This window comes from Cygnus atratus, chromosome Z (assembly GCF_013377495.2).
Source record: "Cygnus atratus isolate AKBS03 ecotype Queensland, Australia chromosome Z, CAtr_DNAZoo_HiC_assembly, whole genome shotgun sequence".
NCBI lineage: Eukaryota > Metazoa > Chordata > Aves > Anseriformes > Anatidae > Cygnus > Cygnus atratus.
In genome coordinates, this window is record NC_066396.1 from 13,367,135 (window position 1) to 13,389,249 (window position 22,115).

General features: G+C 41.3%; 1 protein-coding gene across 1 annotated transcript in view; it reads left to right on the forward strand.

Moving 5' to 3' along the window:
* The first annotated feature begins 500 nt into the window (after window positions 1-500).
* LOC126913643 (uncharacterized) overlaps window positions 501-22,115 on the forward strand; it is a 58,183-nt gene continuing 36,568 nt past the window's right edge. The window contains exons 1-3 of the mRNA XM_050716360.1: window positions 501-526; window positions 1,767-1,878; window positions 4,098-4,277. Coding sequence (XP_050572317.1) covers window positions 501-526; window positions 1,767-1,878; window positions 4,098-4,277 — 318 coding nt within the window. The remainder of the gene's footprint in view (window positions 527-1,766; window positions 1,879-4,097; window positions 4,278-22,115) is intronic.

The window sequence follows — 22,115 nt, forward strand, 5'->3', positions numbered from 1 at the left end:
TGCAGGCACACACTGCTGGCTCATGTCGAGCTTTTGTCCACCAGAGCCCCCAAGTCCTTCTCTGCAGGGCTGCTCTCAGTGGGTTCTGCCAGTCTGTGCTCATGTCTGGGATTGCCCTGACCCAGGTGCAGCACCTTACACTTGGACTTGTTGAACCTCATTAGGTTCACATGGGCCCACTTCTCAAGCTTGTCCAGGTCCCTCTGGATGGCTTCCCTTCCTTCTGTTGTATCAACTGCACCACTCAGCTTGGTGTCATCTGCAGCCTTGCTGATGGTACTCTTGATCCCACTGTCTGTGACCTTGATAAAGACATTAAACAGTACTGGTCCCAAGGTGGACCCCTGAAGGACACCACTTGTCACTGGCATCCACCTGGACATAGAGCCATTGACCACAACTCTTTGGCTGCGGCCTTCAAGCCAATTCCTTATCCAGTAAATGACCACCTTTCAAATCCATCTCTCTCCAATTTAGAAATTGGGATGTTGTATGGAACCATGTCAGAGACTTTACAGAAGTCCAGGTAGATGATATCAGTCGGTCTTCCCTTGTCAATTGATGCAGTCACTCCATCAGAGAAGGCCACAAGATTCGTCAGGCATGATTTGCCCTTGATGAGGCCTTGCTGGCTGTCTCAGATCACCTCCTTGTCCTGCACATGCCTTGACATTGCTTCCAGGAAGAATGTATGAGGAATGTCTTAAAACATATAATCCCTTTACCCCACAGCTTCATGTTTGATTCTTTAACCACAATTTGGCAGGTATTGAACATAGTATCTGTAAATATGAACTGTGGTTTAAAAATTGGTGGAGATTAGTTATGATTTTCTGCCACTTTAGCTTTTTTTTTTTTTTTTCCTGGAGATACTCAAGTGAAAATACTTGGCTAGAGCAAGCAAGAATTTTAAATGCTTTCTGGCTTTTTTTAAAGGCTTTCTGGCTCCAGCTGCTTGGACCAAGTGATCTTATTTCCCCCCACTCATTTACTTTTTTTTTTTTTTTAATCCATCCTTTTTCTAGTTTTGGTTCTGATCTTTGGATCTTGCCTGTTCAGGTTAAATTATGTGCTGCAAGGATATTGGGTCAGGAGCTGGTGGGCACACACATGCTAAGGTGTAGCATAGGCCTATTTTTTCCTGTCTCTTAGATTACTCTAAAGGTCACCTAAAGCCTGAACGTTGCCTTGCTTCCAGGCAGTATGAATGTCAAGTAGGTTGGACAATCAGTAACAGAAACATAAGCAAAAGTCCAGTTGCCATTTCAAGTCCAAGGCATTTGGCTCCTTAGGTGCATGACAGTTATTTAAAAGTATCATCAATTACCTGGCAGTGCCATTCCATGTGACACTGCACCAGCAGCATGAAAAGTATCCCATTTTGCAACCTTTCCTTCATGTTGCCTCTTCTTCATCAGCTGTTCCTAAACAACCTGCCTTAAAATACATCCCGAAAACTCATTTGTCTCTTTTGCAGCAGTTGGTAATTTTTAAGCCTATGAGAGTCCTGTACTTCTGCAGGGCAGTGGTCAGTTGAAAGATCCAGCAGTGATTAGTGGATGGAGGGATGTGCAGGTGACAGGCAGGCCAGTGGAGTGGGTCCCTTGCAGTTGTCCTCTGACAGCTGTGCAGATCAGTTGCAGAAACTGGAACCAATCAGAGCTCGGGGAGGAGGTTATAAATTTGAGGGCTGACAGCAAACATTTGGGTTGATTAATTGGGAGGTGGCTACTGGGGAAATGGGGCACTATTGGCTTTTGTGGCAGGCTGCTGATTCTTCAGTCCAGTTGGAGAATTGAGGACGTAATCTGTGACTGCTCTGACTATGAGTCTTGTGCCAGGAAGCGCCAACTGCTTTCCTCCAGCTGCAGTATCCAGGTAGGTGCTTGTGGGCTCTGTGGAAGGTAAAGAAAGCTGGAAGGGACCTACTGGGCTGGGTAAGACTGCAGTTGGTGCCTTAAAATGCATTCCTTCCTAAGCTTCCCAAGCTCTGTCTTAAATGAAGGGAACTTTTGTGCTTGTGCCCCTCTTATTTGAAGGCTGCTGATTTGTTTTGGATGGGGAGAGCAGAGTAAGTCACGTCCACGTGCTTACATGAGCATCAACTTCTGCAGTATCAAAGAGGGATATTGGAGTATTATTGCCAACTGACCGACTTGTTCAGAATAAGCAAGATTACAATGGGAATGTTCGTCATAACTATTTTGTTTACTAAGTTTTATGGCTGTTTTTCTGAAGGTGAGGCAATTCCTTCTGCTCCTTCCATGTAGGGATTTGCATATCATACCTCTAAGGCTGCAAAATGCAACATGTTTCTTCCCTCTTCTCTGAAGATCAAACAATACACTTAATATAATCTCCTTTCTTCTTGTGTATGTGTTGGTTCCCCGGTGTCATTTTAAATCAGACATTTTACATTTGTTAAGTTTCAATTTAAACCAGTTTCAAATTAATTAAAACCCTAAAGGTAAATATAAAAAAAAATATAATATGTTTACAGACTTTTAAGAACCTTCATATCTGGGCCTGGGTCTGAATAGCTGCAGGAGCTGTGACTGACTTCAGCAGAGACCAGGCTGTCTACTGATCATTGGCTATGTCGGCCTCAAATGTGATTCCACCATGGTGTTTATGACTGTATTCTTCTAAAACCAGAGGAGAGCTCTGCTGCATAGCTCTAACTGCACTCCTTTTTTTTTTTTTTTTTTTTTTTTACAGCTTTAATAACTGTCTACTTTTAAACAAAAGATTTCTTTGTGTTTTTTAAAAAAGCAGGCTTTTTAGTTCTCATATGCTTCTGCTTAGCTTGGTGAATGCACGTGTCTATTCTCCCTCATAATCCAAGAACAATGAGGAGAATACAAAGTGTTTTGAACGCTTGGGCGCTGAAAGAGAAATTGCTTTATTTAGTCAACTTTCAGTTAGGTTAAATAGGATGGTTGAATAGCTAAATCCCCACTGGGGAATTCACAGGTGTTATCAGAGATCAAAGACTACTTTAGCCACATCAATGTCGATTAGCAACTCCATAGCTGCTGCAGTAAAGAGCCCTACAGGGCCAGCTGGCACATGGCATAGGGTCTCCTCTTGGTGCCTTGTCCTCTGCTGCCCTTTAGCTCTATTTCTTTTTCTCCTGAGTGAGCAGGCTTGTTGCTGCTAGGCTCCTGTTTTACAGGCAGTGGTTGCTCACCTGGGGCATCTAAGAGCAGGAGCCCTCTTGCATGCCCCTGCTTGGATCACTTTTGTAGTGTTTTTTGTAATTTGTAATTTAGCAATGTATGTGGCTCTTCATGAGGAATCTAACAAGGAGATAGAATGTTGTTAATTCTTTCCTTGATGCTTTTTATGTGATGCTTTAAAGTGTGGTTGTGTTCGTTTTCATTTTCTAGTTGTTACTTTCACTGTTGCTAAAGGTTGGGGTTAGGATTAGTTTTGATCCTGGCTAGCTGAAAGTTTAACATTTCTCTATCTTAGAAAATGCCTAATTAACACTTGCTGGAATGAAGGAAACACTGATCTTATAATGTGCAATTCCATGCATTTATGGCAAACAAGGTTATTTTAGAATTTTCCTCTGAGTTATAGTAATACTGCCTGTTAGCAGGAACACTGAGCTGCAGTAGGATTCATTTACAGCAGCGAATGATCTTGGATGTCTTTCTATCATGGTAGTGAGGTTTAACCCTTGACTTAGTTAAGCAATAGTTTTGTTACATGCTTTTGTGCAAGTATTGTTTAGAAATGGAGCAATGCCTGTTTTCTCTAGCTACAACCCTTCCCTTCGGCTTTAAATGAGTATATGTAAATAAACTTTAATGTAATTAACTAAACAACTTCCGTAGACTGTGGTGCAATGGTTGTGTGTCATATGCTTTGAATTTAGGGGTGGGGGTGATAAGACGTGGGGTCACATGTTTGGTTTGGTAGACTCAGTCCAGACATGAAGTTTTCACCAATTCATCTGGTTCATACTAGCATTCCTTGTCACTTAAGAGAGTAAAGCCTTTACTGTAAAACTTACGTAATATAAATCAGTTCCAGCTCCCTCCTTATTTGTGAAAGGAACAAATCTTGTGTGACTGTTTCCCATTTTACAGTTCAGTGACAAAAAAAGGAACACAACTGCCAGAAGGGTAGGGCCAGATGGCCAAGAGGCTTTCCCCTCCCTCCTTCCTCATCCTAGCCCTGGCCTGGTGCTGATTAGCCAGGGAGAAGCTGAAGGCACCTTCTTCAGGCAGCCCGCTGGAGATGTTCTTCTTTGCTTTAACATAACACAGGTAAATGCAAGCCATACTTTGTGAACAGGCTTTGTTTTTCATTCCACCTTTTATTCAATAAATAAAAGAAAGCAAATAGTTGATGCACAGCAACAAACATGGGCAGGCTGGTGGGAGGAGTGTGCTACATTCCCTCCTTGGCATGGGGAATTCCAGGGCTGGAGAGTATAGCTAGTTAGAAGCTGTGGGTGCATCCCATGAGGTAACTCTTCTCTTAAAATATCTGGGGCAGTCCCAAAGCCACTGGGGATTTGTGCATTACCACTGACAGACAGGCTGTCACACAGGTAGCCCTGGTCAAGAGTGGATCCTTCACCTTGCTAAATTGTGAATCTTGCCCCACACTACTGTTGAAATTTTCTATCTGGTAATAACACCTGTTTGACAAACTGTATAAAAAGGTATAGTGGACTCAGCTATGTGACAAACCTATCAGGCTTGAGTGGTTACTTTTGCTTAGTTAAAAATTTATGTTTATGTAGGAAAATATATCACATACCATGGCAATTTTCTAATGGAAAGAAAGAGTACCTGAATGATGTAACTAGGCTTTGTATCTACTTTTACTTTTCTCTGCTTGGGAGGAGTTGAGTATCCTTTGAATCCTCATCTGATAACAGGAGGTGAAAATGAAAGATTTCTTGAATGCTTTTCTGCAATTTGCAGGAAAAGATAGCACAATTGAATGTAAGTAGTATGAGATCTCTCAGTGAAAGTCACGGTCAGTATGCAGTCATCAGTTTTGCCCTAGGAAATAAATCTTAGTTGTCTTGTTGTCAACAAGATCAATTGTGAACATAGGCAGGTTTAATTAATTTTTTAATTTTCAAATGTAAATGGGTAAAAATGTTGAAATACTCTGCTTATAAAACCAGCTACCTAGCTCCCTCTTGAGTCAAAATCTCTGTGGTCAGGACAAAATGAAGTATCATCTTTATTTTGGAGAATATTTTTTAACTTTGCTGGATTTATTTGTCATCAGGATGTCAGATGGTCAAAATCACAACAAATAGTAAGAAATGTAGTGAAAACATCCTTGGCATAGTTCCTCCTTTTTTTTTTTTTTTTTTTTTTTGTAATGAAATGCTTATGTTTTAAATGGAATTACATGCTGCTTATCTGTTAGTGAGATATGCCTGGGCTCATAGGAAGCACAGTGTTACAATGCCCAGCTGGGTGTGGGGATGAACGGAGGTACTGCTGGTGTTGCAGACCTGTTTTTTCTCTACGCTGGGGACAGAACTGTGTGGGAAAGAAAATCATACCTTGACTGTGTAACAGGGGATAATGCATGCAAGTGAAAACAAGAGCACTGTTTTTCCTTCCTGCTTGCAAGGGGAAAGGATTAGCCTATGAAAAGAATCTCCTAGGGTACAAGACAGATTGAGGAGGGCTGGGGAGTAGTCTTCTCCCCTGAGCGAGTGAGCAAGGCTCAGACTTCCCAGCTGCGTTGCTTCATAGGTGCTGTCAGAGCACAGAAGGGGCATCTTCTGGTCGTCCTCTCTGTTATTTCTCTTTGGCAAGAGACTGAACCTTAAACTGAGGTGTTGAAGAGTTCCAAGGCTTCCTTTTTTTTTTTTTAATCTTGCTTGTGTTTTTGCTTTCTCTTCCTCCTTGCTAGCTTTCCCACTTCCACCTGATTTTGGCAGCCTCCAAGGGTCTGTGAAGGGATTTTCTGACACGGCCAGCTGAATCAGACATTGGCTGCCTTTGGAGCATGCAGAAGATGCAGTGCTGCTTTCCCAAGGAAACAGGAGGAGAACAATGCAAGATGGTTGATGTTTACCACATTTGTTCTGTGATGAGGATAGTCTTGATAGGTGGGACAAAAAGATCCTGCCCTTCTACTAGACATTTTTAGTGTTCAGCCCTAACTAAGCTTAAGAAGATGTCTGGAGTTAATTATCTACTGTGCCTGAGTCCCCTTCCAGCCTTGTTTGAGACAGGCAAAACAAGCTTCTGAGAAGAAATGCCCTTCCTATACAGGAAGGTACTAGGATCTCACCAGTGGGCTCAGCCTATTTTCCAGACGGGAATCTACTATTTTTCTGTTTGAGTTATGTTTGCTTATTTAAGTTTCTTCTTGTAAACATTATTTCCTGGGGAAAAGGCCTTTTTTTCCCTTACTGAACCTTACCACCAGCTACTAGTTTGCCCTATAAATGTAATTTGTATATACAATAAAAACAGGACCAGATGGAGCAGACGCATCAGTGTTTTAGTCCCTCATTCCCTCATGTGACAGCTTCTGCCTAGTAAAGCTAATATCTTCTGGGGAGGTTACACTGCAGTGGTATTGTACCTGCATAAATCTTTTCCTCATTTGTTTTGCAGTACAGAAGTAATGGGGACTGTTAATAGAAGACACAGCACTGGTGGGATTTTTATTCAGCATTAATTGTTCTGAAATGTGAGATCTAAAATGGCCTCGATTCTTTTTTTTAACTTTGCTGATGCTCCTACAGCTGGTTGAAGGGAAGCTGGCTGGTTTTGCAAACAGATTCCTGATGGTTTCCATACTAATTACCTTCTCGTCTGTTACTATCCTGTCAAGTGATTGTTATGAATTACTTTTGACTGCATTTAAGGAATTGTTAACTGCATGCATTTAAATACACAGAAGTCTGGATAGTAAAAAGCTGTATACCTTTGCACTTCCTGTGTGTATTATGGTATATATGTAATATAAGCAGAAATGTATTAATGAACACAGTTAAAAAGGAAAAGAGGATATAAAACCAGCTATGTTGTACAGTTGAAAGAAAGTGGGTCTGAGAAGATTAGCTTTTTCAATTCTTTTCTTTTGGATATTTATCTTTGTATGTTCATTCCTGTGCATTGAATTCTGGAAGTTACTTGTCTGGCACAAAAGTGTTTCTAGGTGTGAAAATACATACAGCTTGGAGTAACCACATAACTGTTGTATCCAGCAAAAAAAAGGTGCACAAGGGGGAACCTGTTCTCACCGCTTCCAAACCCTACTGCAAAAAAAAAAATAGATACCAGTGAATCTGTATGAGTACACTTAGGAAGTCAACACACATTCAAATGTATGTGATTAATTCTGAAAATAATAATTGTTTTCAGAAGAGGCTTTTGAGTATTCTACAGAGTGGAACTAACCTGAGGGTGATCACTTGTGCTTTGCACTGCTGTAAATTTTTAGCTGTCAGGGAGTAGTTGCTAGCTTTTATTTTTTCTTATCTGTGACAGGTGTGCCTGCTGTTCTGAATTTATATTTATTTCCTTCCCATGCTACATTTTTTGCCAACTTGTTAGATTTTTCATTTCTAAGTAAAGCTTTCAGTGCCATGCTTTCAACAAATAAATTTTAAAAGTATATTGACTTTAATGATCTCATTCACTTGTGGAGCTGTTATTTGTGTTCTAGAAATGATTTGTATGGTCTAGAGAAACCGGTGTAACTGTATTTAATACTAACTTGATTACCTCTTCTGTGTTGCTTTCCATCTAGAGCCTACACTCAAATATACCCACTTGCTTGCATTGACTTCACATGCTCCCATTGACTATGTTAGGATTTGCAAGCAATATATCTAATTGCACTTTTCATTATGTAATCAATAGGCGTATAAGTTAATTGCATAGTTTTACTTTTGTCTTAAGGGAAAAAAAATAAAAATTGATTTTCCGTCCTTCTGACTTTCACAAAATAGGCAGCACAAAACTGTTTCAACGCAGATGAATGTCCAGTGTTTTCAGTAACCCACACACTCATTGCTCAAATGGTGGAACCAGTTTTTCATAGAATTGTTTGGGTTGGAAGGGACCTTAAAGATCAAGATCATCTAGTCCAAACCCACTTTCCATTGGCAGGGATGCCACCTACTAGATCAAGTTGGCCAAGGCCCCATCCAGCCTGGCCTTGAGCACTTCCAGGGATGGGGCATCTACAGCTTCTCTGGGCAACCTGTTCCAGCGCCTCAACACCCTCTGAGTGAAGAACTTCTTCCTTATATCCAGTCTAAATCTCCTGTCTTCTGGCTTAAAACCATTATCCCTTGTCCTATCATTATCTGCCCATGTAAGAAGTTGCCTTCCTTCTTTTTTATAAGCACCTTTTAAGTACTGATGGATTGAAATAATGTCACCTTCTCTTCACCTTCTCAGCCTTCTGTTCTTCAGGCTGAACACCCCCAGCTCTCTCAGCCTGTCTTCACAGGAGGCGTGCTCCAGCTCTCTGATCATCCTCATGGCTCTTCTCTGGACCTGCCCTAACAGCCCCACATCCTTCTTGTGCTGGGGGCCCCAGCCCTGGATGCAGCACTCCAGGTGGGGCCTCACAAGGGCAGAGCAGAGGGGCACAATCCCCTCCCTCCACCTGCTGCCCACCCCTCTGTTGGTGCAGCCCAGGACGCAGTTGGCCTTCTGGGCTGCAGGCACACACTGCTGGCTCATGTCGAGCTTTTGTCCACCAGAGCCCCCAAGTCCTTCTCTGCAGGGCTGCTCTCAGTGGGTTCTGCCAGTCTGTGCTCATGTCTGGGATTGCCCTGACCCAGGTGCAGCACCTTACACTTGGACTTGTTGAACCTCATTAGGTTCACATGGGCCCACTTCTCAAGCTTGTCCAGGTCCCTCTGGATGGCTTCCCTTCCTTCTGTTGTATCGATTGCACCACTCAGCTTGGTGTCATCTGCAGCCTTGCTGATGGTACTCTTGATCCCACTGTCTGTGACCTTGATAAAGACATTAAACAGTACTGGTCCCAAGGTGGACCCCTGAAGGACACCACTTGTCACTGGCCTCCACCTGGACATTTTTGGTGTGATGTTGTAGTTAAGTGTTGTACTTGCAGATTCAGAGTTGTGTTCTTTCTTCTTTGAAGCTGTACTCTTAGCAAAGCAGTGGATTTGTGCAATACACATTTTGGTTGCCATTCTTTTTTTCCGCTATTCTCATGTCATCTTGAAAGGACCAGACTGGGTGGCAATGTTAGCAGTAGCAGAAAAAAAGTGAATTTCGTCCTGTGGTTGTCTCGTGGGCACCTCTCCGTATTGTTGATGTAACATGCACTGGAACAGTTCTCAGAAACTGCTCTGAAGCTCCTTGAAAACAATCGCTTCATATACCCCATTAAACACTCAGTATACCATGTATTCCTGGCTCTTGCCTCCTGTCAGAATGCCTCTACCTGTTTCCTGGCTTAGCTACACAAGCTCTTTCTCATTTGCTCGCCTTTCTTGGCACTTCAGTGTGCCTTTCTCCTAGTTTGGCCAGTCAGGCATCCTGCACACAATAACCAAGCTACAACTTCACTGTGACAAGAAGTCCACTTGCCATAGCCACAGCTGACATGCTTTGTGTGACTGTATCCAGGAGGCCTCAGTTGCTGGTGCTTATTGCTTTTTTCAGATTACGTATAGATATGGGAATTAGATCACTTCATAATTGGCAGTAAACAACACACACACATTGACTGCTTGTGACTTGCTGGCCTTTCGAGATTCCTCTGCATTGTCCAGTCCCAACACAGTAAGAGGTAATGCTTACCTGACCCGTCTGTGTGGGAGTTGTGTTGAAAGATTGCCTGTACAAATTTTCAAGATTTCTGTCAAGTTTAGGTGTAGCAAATGGCAAAGTTACTTGCACCAGCTGTCTGTTCCATTAATGTGGTGGATATAATTGCCCCTTGTAGGAGGGCCAACAGAAAGGTAGTCAAGGATCCATAGCTGTGAGTATATCTGAGACTGGGACACCTTGTAAGAGATTTGTACAAAACTGAACATTTGCAGGAAAGAAAGAACCATAGTTCTTCAGGAAAGAAAAGAGCAGGGAGTGGACTATGGGCCAAGGTTAAATGTTCAGCTGATTTGATATCATGTGGTTTGCCAAGTGGCTATACAAGGGCCAAATAGACATGGCTCTATTCTTCTAGTTAGCCTGGAAGAGCTGGGAGGTGTTTTTGCTATCTGTTTCAGCACAGAAGATTTTAAGAGAAGTTCTGAATGTTAATAATGTTTATCATAGGGCAGCTAAGAACCGAATCCAGACTTTCTTGTACCTTTGTTGACCTCTCAAAGCCAGTGGAAGAGATCATAAGGAAACTTAGCAGAATTTCCTTAAACCTCCAGCCAGGTTATTGATCACATCTGTAGTGGCAGGATGGGTACAGTGACTGAAGATGATAAGCAACCAATTATTTCCCTTTTCTTACAGTCACAGTGTGCTGTATTCCAGCCCTACTTGGCTTAGCACCATTTATCCTTTGTCTTGCACATAAAGTAACCAGAAATCTATGGGATCAGCTGTCAGTACACAGGGGAAGGAAGGTCAGTGCATGTAATTGAAGGAGGTAGCTGTGGTGGCAAATTAATGGCACTTTCCCCTTTGGGTTAGGTAAAAATTGAAAATGTGTGGGTTTAGTTAAACCTTGGTGCAAGCAGAGATGATGGTCATTTGGATCTTAAGTTTGGACCAGCTTCTCTTGATGCAAGCTACCAGTAGAAAAGTTTAGAACTGGAATCGTGTCTTGGAAGAGTTTCAGAGCTGGAGCTTCTGGGCAGATCACTGTGAGCATTAAGAGGTAACATAACCAAAGCAATGATAAAATTTCATTGACATTTTTATTGATTGGTGAGGTCTCTGGAATCCCGTGGTCACACTGATGTTGAAAATTGCCTTTCCCCATGTAATTAATATCTAAGAAGTGTTATTTTTTTCACTGAAGTCCTCTAAAAGGGGCTCCAGGGGCTGCGTGGATGAATGTTGTGAGGCATATCAAGAGACATTACTGGAAGTCTCAACTGGCATATCCAAAATAAAGTTTGGGTGGAGCTGGTTTTAAAAAGCTGTCTCAGAACTACTTTTTTCATAAAGACAAATAGACTTGAATAATCTAGCAATTAGGTGTTTGCTGATTTTTCTCTCAAAATAACCAGTGTTTGGGAATAAATTGTGCTAGACATACTGACATTTTCATACTAAGTAGGAGAACTTTGGGAAAAAAGGATAAACACTGTTATAAACAGGATCTGTGATGAGCTACAAATTCTTACTGGCATGCACTGGGGTGATGCCATTAATCATAAGCAGTGGACTTGTGTGTGTTGTACTGATGGCCAAATGAGTGGCAAAAACATTTTTGCCACATACAATCACATTTTAGGAAAGCTGAGTAAGTTACACCCATCATCCAGAGGGCTCTTTGATAAATTGCACTTCTGAAGCTGCTTGCTGTATGCTAATATACCAGTCTTCTGAATTGCTTTTAAAAGGTGTCATCCTAAAACAGAAATGCACAAAACCAAACCAATAATCTGTTTTTCCTCAAAATGTGGACTTCTAAGCCAAAATCATACCCATGTATGGCAAACAATAATGGCTTAGGAGAGGGGACTTTGACACTTATTACAACTACAGATGGAAACAATATGTAGTCAAAAATCCAAGAGGGCACATTTCCAATAGTATTAAAGTACTTGTTCCTAGACACAGTAGATCATGAGATATTGGATCTTAATCTCCTAGCATTCCCATATGCAAGAACACTATTTCAAGACATATTAGGAAGCTTTGAGAATGTTTTAATGATCGTTCTCCTTTCACTGACTTTAGTTCTGGCTGATTTCTTAAAAGCACTCTCAGGCAGTTGTTTAAATAGTTGTCCTTCAGCATGAGTGCATACAGTAAATACTGGCAGGTTTTTTGAGAGAGCCTTAACCTGTCAGTACAGATGCCATGACTAAAAGGTAGTCTCATCCCTACTTTTGCCAGTTAAAATTCCTTCCTTCATGCCAGCCTACCACTGGTGTCTCCACTGCTGTTAAAACACATGTCTTCTGCAGCTAACATGCTTGCTTGACTGTAATGGCACGTGACTAAGGTATCACAGCTGCCAAGCATGCCCAGGTTGTAGAGATGCTTTAGGCACTGTACTTGCAGCTGTCTGAGAGGGCAAAACCTCTCCTAAGTATGTAACTTGCAGCTGGCAATGTTGCCCATTTATTTTGCACATCAAGAGTAATCTTATGCACCTGGACTGTGAATACAGCTGCTGTAGAACTGGAACAGAACTGATAAGGTTTGTGTATTCTGCCTCTCCAAGTCTGATGGCTTGTGTAGCTGTACAGTCCTCTCTGAGACCTGTTCTGCTACAACCTAACTGCTTCGAGTGTCCAGGCTAGCCTGGGTATGTCTCTCCCTTGCACCCAAGCTGAGGTCACCACTCCAGGCTGCAACACAGATGCACTGGTGCTTGAATACTGCAAATGCAGGGCAGCATAACAGTCCTCAGCTCCATCTTTCACAGGACTGCTCACTGCTCAGTACATTTGGAGCTTGTTTTCTCAGCCAGTGTCAATGATTTAAACAGGTCTGGCAGCCTGGCAACCTTCAAATCCCTGAAGTCAAATTTTATTTTCCCCTGACAGAGGTTTTAAGAATAAAGCACAACTCATGGAGGAGTGGAAATCTTTCAGAGGAAGATGCATGCTCCTCTTCAAGACATGCATCCTAGTGACAAATTCATTCCTGTTTCTAGGCCAGGATGCTTCAGAGTTGCAGGCTGTTTTCATATTTTACAGTATGGTTCATCAGTTGCACTGTCTCAGTTTTAGAAGTTATTTGCAAGCTCATTTGGGTGAATAAAATCTTAAACATATTAAGAAATTGTCCTTGGTTTTCAAGTTTAGCTGATGCATGATTATCTACTGATGTCAAAATGGTAGTGTTAGCTTCATTTGCAAAAAAGTCTGAGTACCTGTGTTGGCTGAAGGAGCTCACACAGGCAGTGACCATAGCTGTCTGTGCAGAGCAGTCCTGGTGTAATTTTGGAAGTGCCCATGTAGACCTGAAATGAACTTCATAGTTCTATAAATGTCTATACATCTAGCCACACCCACAAGTGAACTAAGCTATTGGTCAAACCATGGTGGGCTGGGATAGTTCTGACGTTGTCAAGGTTAGTGTAGGTCTCATGCCCAGGGAATGGCAGCTGCCACGTGAGGATGACCTTTTGTTGCATTAGCTCAGTTTCCATCTCCTAAACAAATGGCCGTCTGGGAGGGAGGGCACCGGTCCTTCTGCTTCATGCACAGTGTGCCAGTGACTGTGAGACGCTAAACCTACCTACCACTTTCTACCCCCCAAGTAGTACCCGTGTCCTAAAAGACTGCTGAATTTGAATCAGTATGGTTTTCAGTAGAATGATCCTAAGAGTGATGAAGGCACAGAATGAAGTTGCTTTGGTGCAGGTGTCCTCAAATATGGGGTAGTGTACCCTTGCAACATTCCCAAGAGCTGGAAGGTTGTGCCTGCTTCTGAAGGACACTGAACAAGAAGTGAATAGAGCCAGCTGCCTTTGTATTTCCCAGAGATCATACAAGCAGTAAATTTTACAATACCCTAAATTAATAAAAAAAAAAAAAAATCACTAAATTTCAGAAACCATGAAATTGCTAGGCATTATTTAACATATGTGATACTTCGGAAGTCTGAAGTACACTGACAGGAGCTGAGCCGTGGTGTAATCTGTAGGAACTGATATTTTAATGGCAACTTCCAGCGAAGGGGGCAGATGTGGTGTGAGAAACTGCAGGACTGTTACGTATTAGGTAAGCACAGATTTGTATACAGCTGATTCTTTCTCTTTCTCACTTTCTTTCTCTCTTTCTCTATTTCACTCTTATTCTTCTTCTCTGAAGAGAAAACAGTGACACCCACACAGTTCCTTTACAATAGCACTGGAAATGTTCTGTTCTATTTTGCATTGCTGGCTGCCATGCTCAGTATTTCCTGTAGGTTTTTAATGCTAAGTATATTTTAATGAAATTAACGATTTAACCACATTTGAGTTTGAATCAGCTGACTGGAAAGAATTTAGTTTCCATGTCTGCTTTCCTTAATCCTGTTGCATAAATGGGTATTTGGACTTTTGCAGTTCAGTGGCAGAAACCCTGTACTCAGCCATCGTCAGTCTCCATTTGAATGTGCATAAATTCTTGGAGTATATCATGGTCCTGACTAAGACCTGGGTTCTGAGTGCCAAGTGTTGTACAAAGCCAGTCTCTGCTCTACAGGATGTATAATCTAAAGAATCCTGTCAAACTGGATTTACTTCTCATTTTTTGTTGCTTTTGTTTCAGAGTCTATTGTATATTAAAAACAACAACAAATTTTTGTTTGTAGAGGGTTACTGTCTATCATCTCATTCACCTTTGATTTAATTATGGGCATCATCTGCTTTTCTTAAAACCAGAGCTTCTGGAGCTAGGCTTGCAGAAGAATTAAAATGTGCCAGTTTTTAAAGTGAGTTTATGTTGCACGTAATTAGGAAGACTTGGAAAGGACATTCTCAGGCTCAAAGCTGACACCAAGTTGACACTCAGGCTCAATAATTGACACCAATTATGATGTTAGGCCCTAACTTGTGATTTTTCAATGGTTAGTGATGCAGAATAAAACTTATGCAACTGAGAATATACATTGCTATCTTGAAAGTAAGCTAAGCTAAAATTCCAAAGAATGAAATACCATCAAAAAGAAAGCCCCGGTAGTCATTTCACGTAATGTGTTACATGTATGTCATCAGTGTCATTAACTGAATCATTAAAGCTGGTAGTCTCTTTGGCATTTGGTGGCTGTGGAAATACTCCTCTTCTCTGTATGTAGTCTTTGTTGCATTTTTTAAGTCTACTTTTTATTTTGGGAGAGCAGAAAAGAGAAAAAACACAGGCAACCTAACGTGTATGGCTTTTCAAGTGGAAAGGAAATTTCATCGTTCCAGTTTTACATCTGCAAAGTTCAGATTTGTTGGGGCTTGTAGCTAGCAGCATGATTACAAGTCCTTGCATCCGCCCTGTCTATAGTGAGTGCAGCTTTGAAGGGAGGTGGAGTAGTGAGAGTTTTAAACTTGCTTTGCGCCTCTTGATGCCATCTCAGGAAAAGGTATCGCTCTACATGAGACTATGTTCCAGAAAAAAAAGATCATCCCTATTTATAGGAACAAATAATGAAAATGAATATCCACTCTAGTTGGCAATCTCATATCTCCTCTGTTATTCCAAGAGTATTTGACTTCCAGGATTTGTGGAAAATACAACACCAACATGAAAATGTAGTTTCAAACTGTCAAGCTCCAAGGAGTGTTGCAGCTGATAAAGGACATACGATAGCAGTGTTATGCTTGGTTGAGTTCAGACTATGGACTAACATTCTGCCCTTAGAGATGCAACAAAGAGAAGAGCAAGAATTGCTAGTTAATTTCTTAGCATATAAGGTTATTGACCTTGACTTTAACCAAACTTTCAGACATCTTTCTCATTTCTAGGGCCTACATAAACCACATCTAAGATACTGTAATTCTTGTCTCCTCTCCAAAAATTGCCTTTGCTAGGTACAGAGTGCTGTTTCAAAGTGCAGAAGCTGCTCCCCATATCTCCTAATCAGCACAGAGAGCTCTGACTGCTTGGTTCATTTCACCGAGGATAGGAATGGAGTAACACACAATTGTGCCAATGAGTCTGCAGTTCATTTTTCCACATTAAAAAACAAACAAACAAACAAAAAATACAGAATAAGTAATACCAGAGTCCAGGAAAGTCTGATATCCACAGCTTGTTATTAATGTGCTCTAGCCACACCTTTCTAGAGCTGGACCTAGGCCTTCTCAACTAGAAGCAGATGATATCAACGCTGTGGTAAAGCAAGAGGCCACACACAAAGTAAAGGAGACAGGTGCAGTTGTGGAAGGAAATTCAACCTTGTGCAGCAGTCAGAGTAAAAACCTGTGTGTACCAATGCAAAGCAAAGGAGATGCATTGACGATGAACTTCACTGACGAAGAGAGGTTGTTTTCACCAGTATAGAATCTGTTTTTCTCTTTTCACGTCCACATATTTGCTAAGAAAATACAGACAATTCGAAAACGGAGATGAGACTTGATCTGGAACATTTGCAAATTCAGCTCTTGCAAGGCATTCTCCCCTTTGTATCCTCATGTCATTTCCTCTGCCTTGCGTCTTCTATTTTCTGGGTCTGCAGTGTCAGGTTGAGATACCTGAAGTAACTTCAGTGGTCTGGGAATGCCACGAAAGCAGGCTCAATGACGGCAGCCCAGCGCGCCAGACTGGCTCCCTCGTTCCGCTGAGAAAAAAAAAGCTTGTCCTTTGCCTCCAAATAAGTGTTGATAACATAAAGCCTGAGGGACATGATCCGTCTCTGCAGGGCTCCTAGATCAGACTCTGCTTGGTCTCTCACTTCCTCAACCACGTCCGTTCTCAGTCTCATATGCTCACACCTTCTTTTTTTGTCTCTTTGGGGACATGCATGACAGTAGGGCTAAGAATACTTTTGGCCGAGAGCTTCAAAGCTACCGCCGGAGACAGATGCATCGTTCTTGCTGAAGTTCACGGGAGCCGTGTGTCTAAATTCTCCATGCTGCTTCAAGAGTTTCTTTGTAGTGGCTGATCTACCAATACCACTGGAGTACTGCCATCCAAATAGCATGTGTGGTCAACTATATCAAACTGACGAGCTGCTGGTGTTATCCTGAATGCTCGTTTCACTCCTGCTTTGGGATGCCCTGGTGTGGGCCGGCTTTGTGCTGTCCGCTGCCCCTTCCGTCCCCTGCATCACCTGAGCTGCCCCCTGCCTGCCTGTCTGCCAGCTTCCGCTTGGGGTGAGGATCCTCCCCTGGCCCAGCAAAGCCCTTGTGCAAAACTGCTTCACAAGGGGAGTTCTTCAGGGTCAGGGTAAGCAGGGAATGGGAAAGTTTCCTCGAGGTGATTCCATGTCCTTGAGGTGAAGGGGGAATATCACACCTCCTTGCGCTGCAGGTCCCGGCCACACTGCAGTGTCCCTAAAAGATCTTGTCCTCGTAGATGGAGAATGGGCATGGGCAGACACCTGCCTTTCTTGCGGGAGACTGCAGACTACCTCGCTCCTCCCAGAAGTTCAGTGGTCTTATGGTGCCTTTTTTGGTATAGTAAGAGATGGACATGGTACTGGCCATTGCTGGTCTGTACATAATTAAACTATTTTCAGTTTTCTAACTGCTTTACCTGTGTGCTAGTCATTATGTCTAAAACAGCTGGACAATGTACTTGTTCCCATCACTGATCCTTTATGGTTTTCAAAGACTCATTTTATTGAGAATAATAAAAGTGGAATTAGGATGCAAGTGTCTGTAGTCTAGGTTTTATGCATGGATTTAGTGTACACTGCTGTCTTGTATAAAAATCCTTGTACTGTAATAGTAATGAGAGTAATAGTGGCAGGAGAATTTAAAGGGAACAAACTCTAATTTCGCCATTAATAACATAATTGGCATCTGGCCTGGCATTTCTCTTCCTTCAAGTCATCCTGACTTAAGTTTCTCCCAGGTTTATTTTCACACTCATGAAAATATACACTAAGCTTTTTTTCTGAAGAGTAGGGACAGAAATACATTGCTTTAAGTGTGGGGGGTTGTTTGTTTTTTCCCCTAGTGCTGTTTGAAACTAAAGGATAAGCCTTTACAATCTGCAGTTCTGGAAACTTGAAAATCAAGCCAACCTTGATTTTGCATTTTCTCTCCCTTTTGGACAACAAGAAATCTCCTTCACCCCCGTCCAACAACAACAATTAAAGAAAAAAAAAGTCCTGAATGAAGAGCATGACTTTATGAGAAAAATATCTTAATTTGAACTTCTTTTCTAATTATTATAACTCTTTCCTACCATTGTGATGATTTTATTAGTGTTTTGTTGTTGTTGTTGTTCTTTGTTTGTTTGTTTGTTTTTCTGTGTTTTTCCTGTTTGCTTATCCTTTAATCTAAAAGCTGCTTAGATTGGGAGATTTTTGTCTAGTAAGGTACAGAAAGTGTTCTGTGAAAAGGCAACTGGAAATTCTGCATGCTTGCGGAAGACTTCTAGGTTTCATTGGAAATGTGCTACTGCCAGCCAGAATTAGTTGCCCTAAGGGAACCACAGCTGTATCAACAAGGTACTTCTCTGTGCCTGAGGCCTCAAATGCTGCAGACATTGTTAAATATATTTGTTTTCTTTTAGGATTTTGTTTCAGTTTTCTGTGTGCAAAAAAACTGCAACAAAAAATATCATGGGTTGATTTAGGTAATACTTCAGCTGTATTCATCATAGGTACAAATGGTTATTTGGTTGCTGAGAAGAAAGTCCGGTTTAATGTCCCAGGGATGGGACAAACTGAAGGTGACTTGGACGTGTTGCAGAGGGGATACTAATGTGTTAATACTATGTAGATTTAAGGCGCCAAACTTTTAGTCTTTAATACTCTATAACCACTCTTCTGTAGAGCTGGTTGCCCCTCTTCTATAGGGATGAGGGGAAGACAGATATTTAGGGAAGTTTTAAGTGTCTTCTGTCATGGTATTACCAAACTGTGAAAGAGTAGTGGCTGGAATTAAATTTGTTTGTTCTGTAGCTAATTTACTGGGAAGTTGCTATATATGGTTGTTGTTCTGGGAAGTGCCACTACTGCGCACTGTCAGAGACCAGCCCATTTCGAAACTGGAACACCCTGAGAAATCTGATCTACACTTGAAGTTGGCCCAGCTTGGAGCGGAGGGTTGGACTAGGTGACCTCCAGAGGTCCCTTCCAGCCTGAATTATTCTGTGATTCTGTGGAAGGTTCCCTGATCTGTTCAGGGACATTGTCCTGTAAAGCCTCTGTCTGGCCACGTGCTAATCTTTGCATTGGCCGCACAGAGAACATCAGCCTCTCCCATGCTAAATGCGGCAGGTGAAGAGAGAAAAGTTACAGTATGTGTGCAACTCGTATGGTAAAGCCGTGTCTCATTTGATTAGCAAGCCACATCTTCTACAAAAATTTAGAAGTGTTAGAGATGGTAAAAAAGAGCTTCTCTGCTCTGAGAACAAAGCCATCAGGAAACACGGGGAGCTGGCTTTGCTGTGGAAAGCAGTGTATGGTGGGATTTCATTACCCTGCACCTGACTGAAGGTGCTGGGTCAACAAGTGATATTCATTTGTCATCACTCTAACTCTTTAAGTGGTAGTGGATTGAAAGTATTCTGCTTCTTCATCTGCAGCGAAGGAGAAAGTATACATGATGGTGGTTTGAGTTGGGAATAGAGCATCCAGCATTTATATTTGGCATACAAAATGACAGAAAAATAATGACTTTGGAGCAAAGCCTCTCTTCCCAAATCTGAAAATCTGTAAACTTGCAGCCCAAAGTAAAAGCAATAGCTATAAAACTCTCTTTCCCATTGTATGGTATTTACTGATTTATGGTAAGGTATACAGATCTTAGCTGCCGTTCAATAGATTTAACACAGCTGCATAACCCTGGAAAATGTCATGTCCTGAACCTTCTTTTTTTGCTCATCAGATTACAGGGGAAAAATAAAATGTCCTGTAATCGTAGACAGGAAGGGAGCATCTGCCTAAATTAGGCAGGCTCACAGTCCCAGTAATTTCTTTTCTGCTCAGTTGAATGCTTGGTATGTTGTAGCAGACTCTTATCAACTAAATGGGCCTGGCTTTGAAGAGCATTCCCCAAGGAACTAGTTAAATATGGCGCTCAGAGAAAAGCTTTAAAAAAATAATCAGAATTGTGTTTGTTTTCTTTAAACTGTTAATCAACATCATCTGTTGTTCCTAATGGGTGACTAATAAAGACAGTCTTAATTCCTGAGAGAATAATGCATGTGGCATCCAATAAAGTTAGTGCAATAGATGTGCAAGTGCAAAAACAAATCAAAAGCTTTTCAGTCTGTGTAACCACTGCAATGCTGCAGAAGGGACAGGGAAGGCGCAGGTGACAGTGAGAAAAGGAGGAATTTCTTTCATGGCTATGAAAGGAAAATTGTCTTAATTTTTATCATGACATGCTAATTATTTGTCTTTGTTTACCAGGACTTTCAAAACTAAGAAGGATGGATCTCTTTGGAATTCCATATTCCACAGTTTCACATTATGTAATTTTTTTGTTTGTTTGTTACTAAGGCATTACTTCAAATTTCAATTATCAAATTAAAATTGTAATTTAATTTACTTCAAATTGCCTTTTATTCATATGGTAGAACGGGTCACACTCAAAGCTCTGACAGAAGTGTCTAAGACAAGATAAAGGCAGACATGTGATGAAGAGGGGAAATGTGCTATTCAAGTGATAGAAATGAGACCAGAATGATTTATGTGAGAAAGGAGGTTTGGAGGAGGATTGGAAGGAGATTGGTAATCAGGATATATATCAGAATGATATCATAAAGCATTGGAAGTGGTGTAACAGTGTGAAGCCAACAGTGGGAGTTAAGGAAGCGTATTCTCTTTAGTTTGTTTTAATTTTCCCAGTATTTAGTTTAAAAACAAACAACAACAGCAAAATAAACAAACAAAAAACCCCAGAGCTTTCACATTAAAAAAAAAAATCAAAAATGAAATAAAAATCAACGACCTTTAAGCAAGTTTGAGGAAACAGCTAAAGGCAGTGATGAGCCGGTGATGACCATGCAGTTGATGCTCAAGGGCCATGTTATCAACCAGAGCTCAACCTTCTGCCAGGAGAATTGAACAAATGATGTCATCTCTTCTTGGCTCCCAGCTGACAGGATTGGGTCCATTATTAGTAGCCTTTACATGACAGTATTTCCTCAGTCCTGGCTTAGAGCCAGTGATCTGTTGCACAGGATCTATTGTGCCAGCGATCAGTGCAAGCTCTTGGAGATCTACTCTTTGGTTCAGTAGTACAATTGTTTCCTTTTAGTGCGCTGAGAATGTCTCCTGGGGCAAGATGATTATTTTTTTCAGAGCCTATTAACAGAGCTGGAGGAAAGACAAAAGTTGCCCTGTGAAGGAGCAAGTGAGATGTTCTCATGTGGGAAAAAGGCTGGAGATTGTCCAGCACAAAGCCATTGAAGGGAGAAACTGAAGACCACAGTTACTTGAGAAACAGAAAAGAGAAGAATATTAAAATCCTAGGTCAGACCTGGATGTTGTGAATTACTGTAGAAACTCAATAAAATGCCCTTGTCTACGGTTTCTTCGCAGTAGACCTGTTTCATTCCCATTCAAAGAGCATTGCCCAGGTATTACCATACAGGTGAGGTAACTGGGTAATGGACTATGGTTGTGCAAAGTGGAGTGTTCAAGAGCTACATGCAGGTACAGGCAGTTTTCTGATACCATAGTTAATAAATCATGTTCAATGTGATTCTTTCTAGCACTCCCATATGCAGGTGTATATGTTACAAGCTGGCAGTCAACACATGCTGAAAGTATACAGTACCTAATGTATATGCTTCTATGATTTATCTGTGTGCTTTTCTGTATCATACAACACTTTGAGACATTTTTATAAATTATGACACTCAAAGCAATACGTAATAGTGCTTCAGTATTTGCTCTCCTGTAGCATCACCTTGGGAATCCAGGGGATACAATACTTCCTTTGGAGGAAAAATATCCATCTATAGCTGCATCTGTAGCAGAATTTGTAGCACTTGAAGGGAATTTTTTTTTTTTTAAAAAAAAGAAGACAAATCTATCTGTTCAGACTTACACTTAAATATTTGGTTTTCACTATATTTAGGACCGACTGGCTGTCAGCCAAGACAGCCTATCACAAATCTAAAACACTAGTTGGAAAGACCATGTGACTGGCAGTTGAAAAAAAAATACATGTTTTGGCAAAATGCTTCTTTTGTCAGTACATCACTTGGTGTTGTGCTATTAAAGTGTATGGGAAATCCGTTTAGTGCAGTTTCTTCAGAAAATTCTATCAGTCTTTTTTAGTCATGTTAAGGGATTGTTCTGTTAATGCAATATTGGTATTTCCATCAAGGCAAAATGCATTGTGTTACTGTGAAATGTTACAGTGCTCAGCAGTGTTTTACAAGCAGA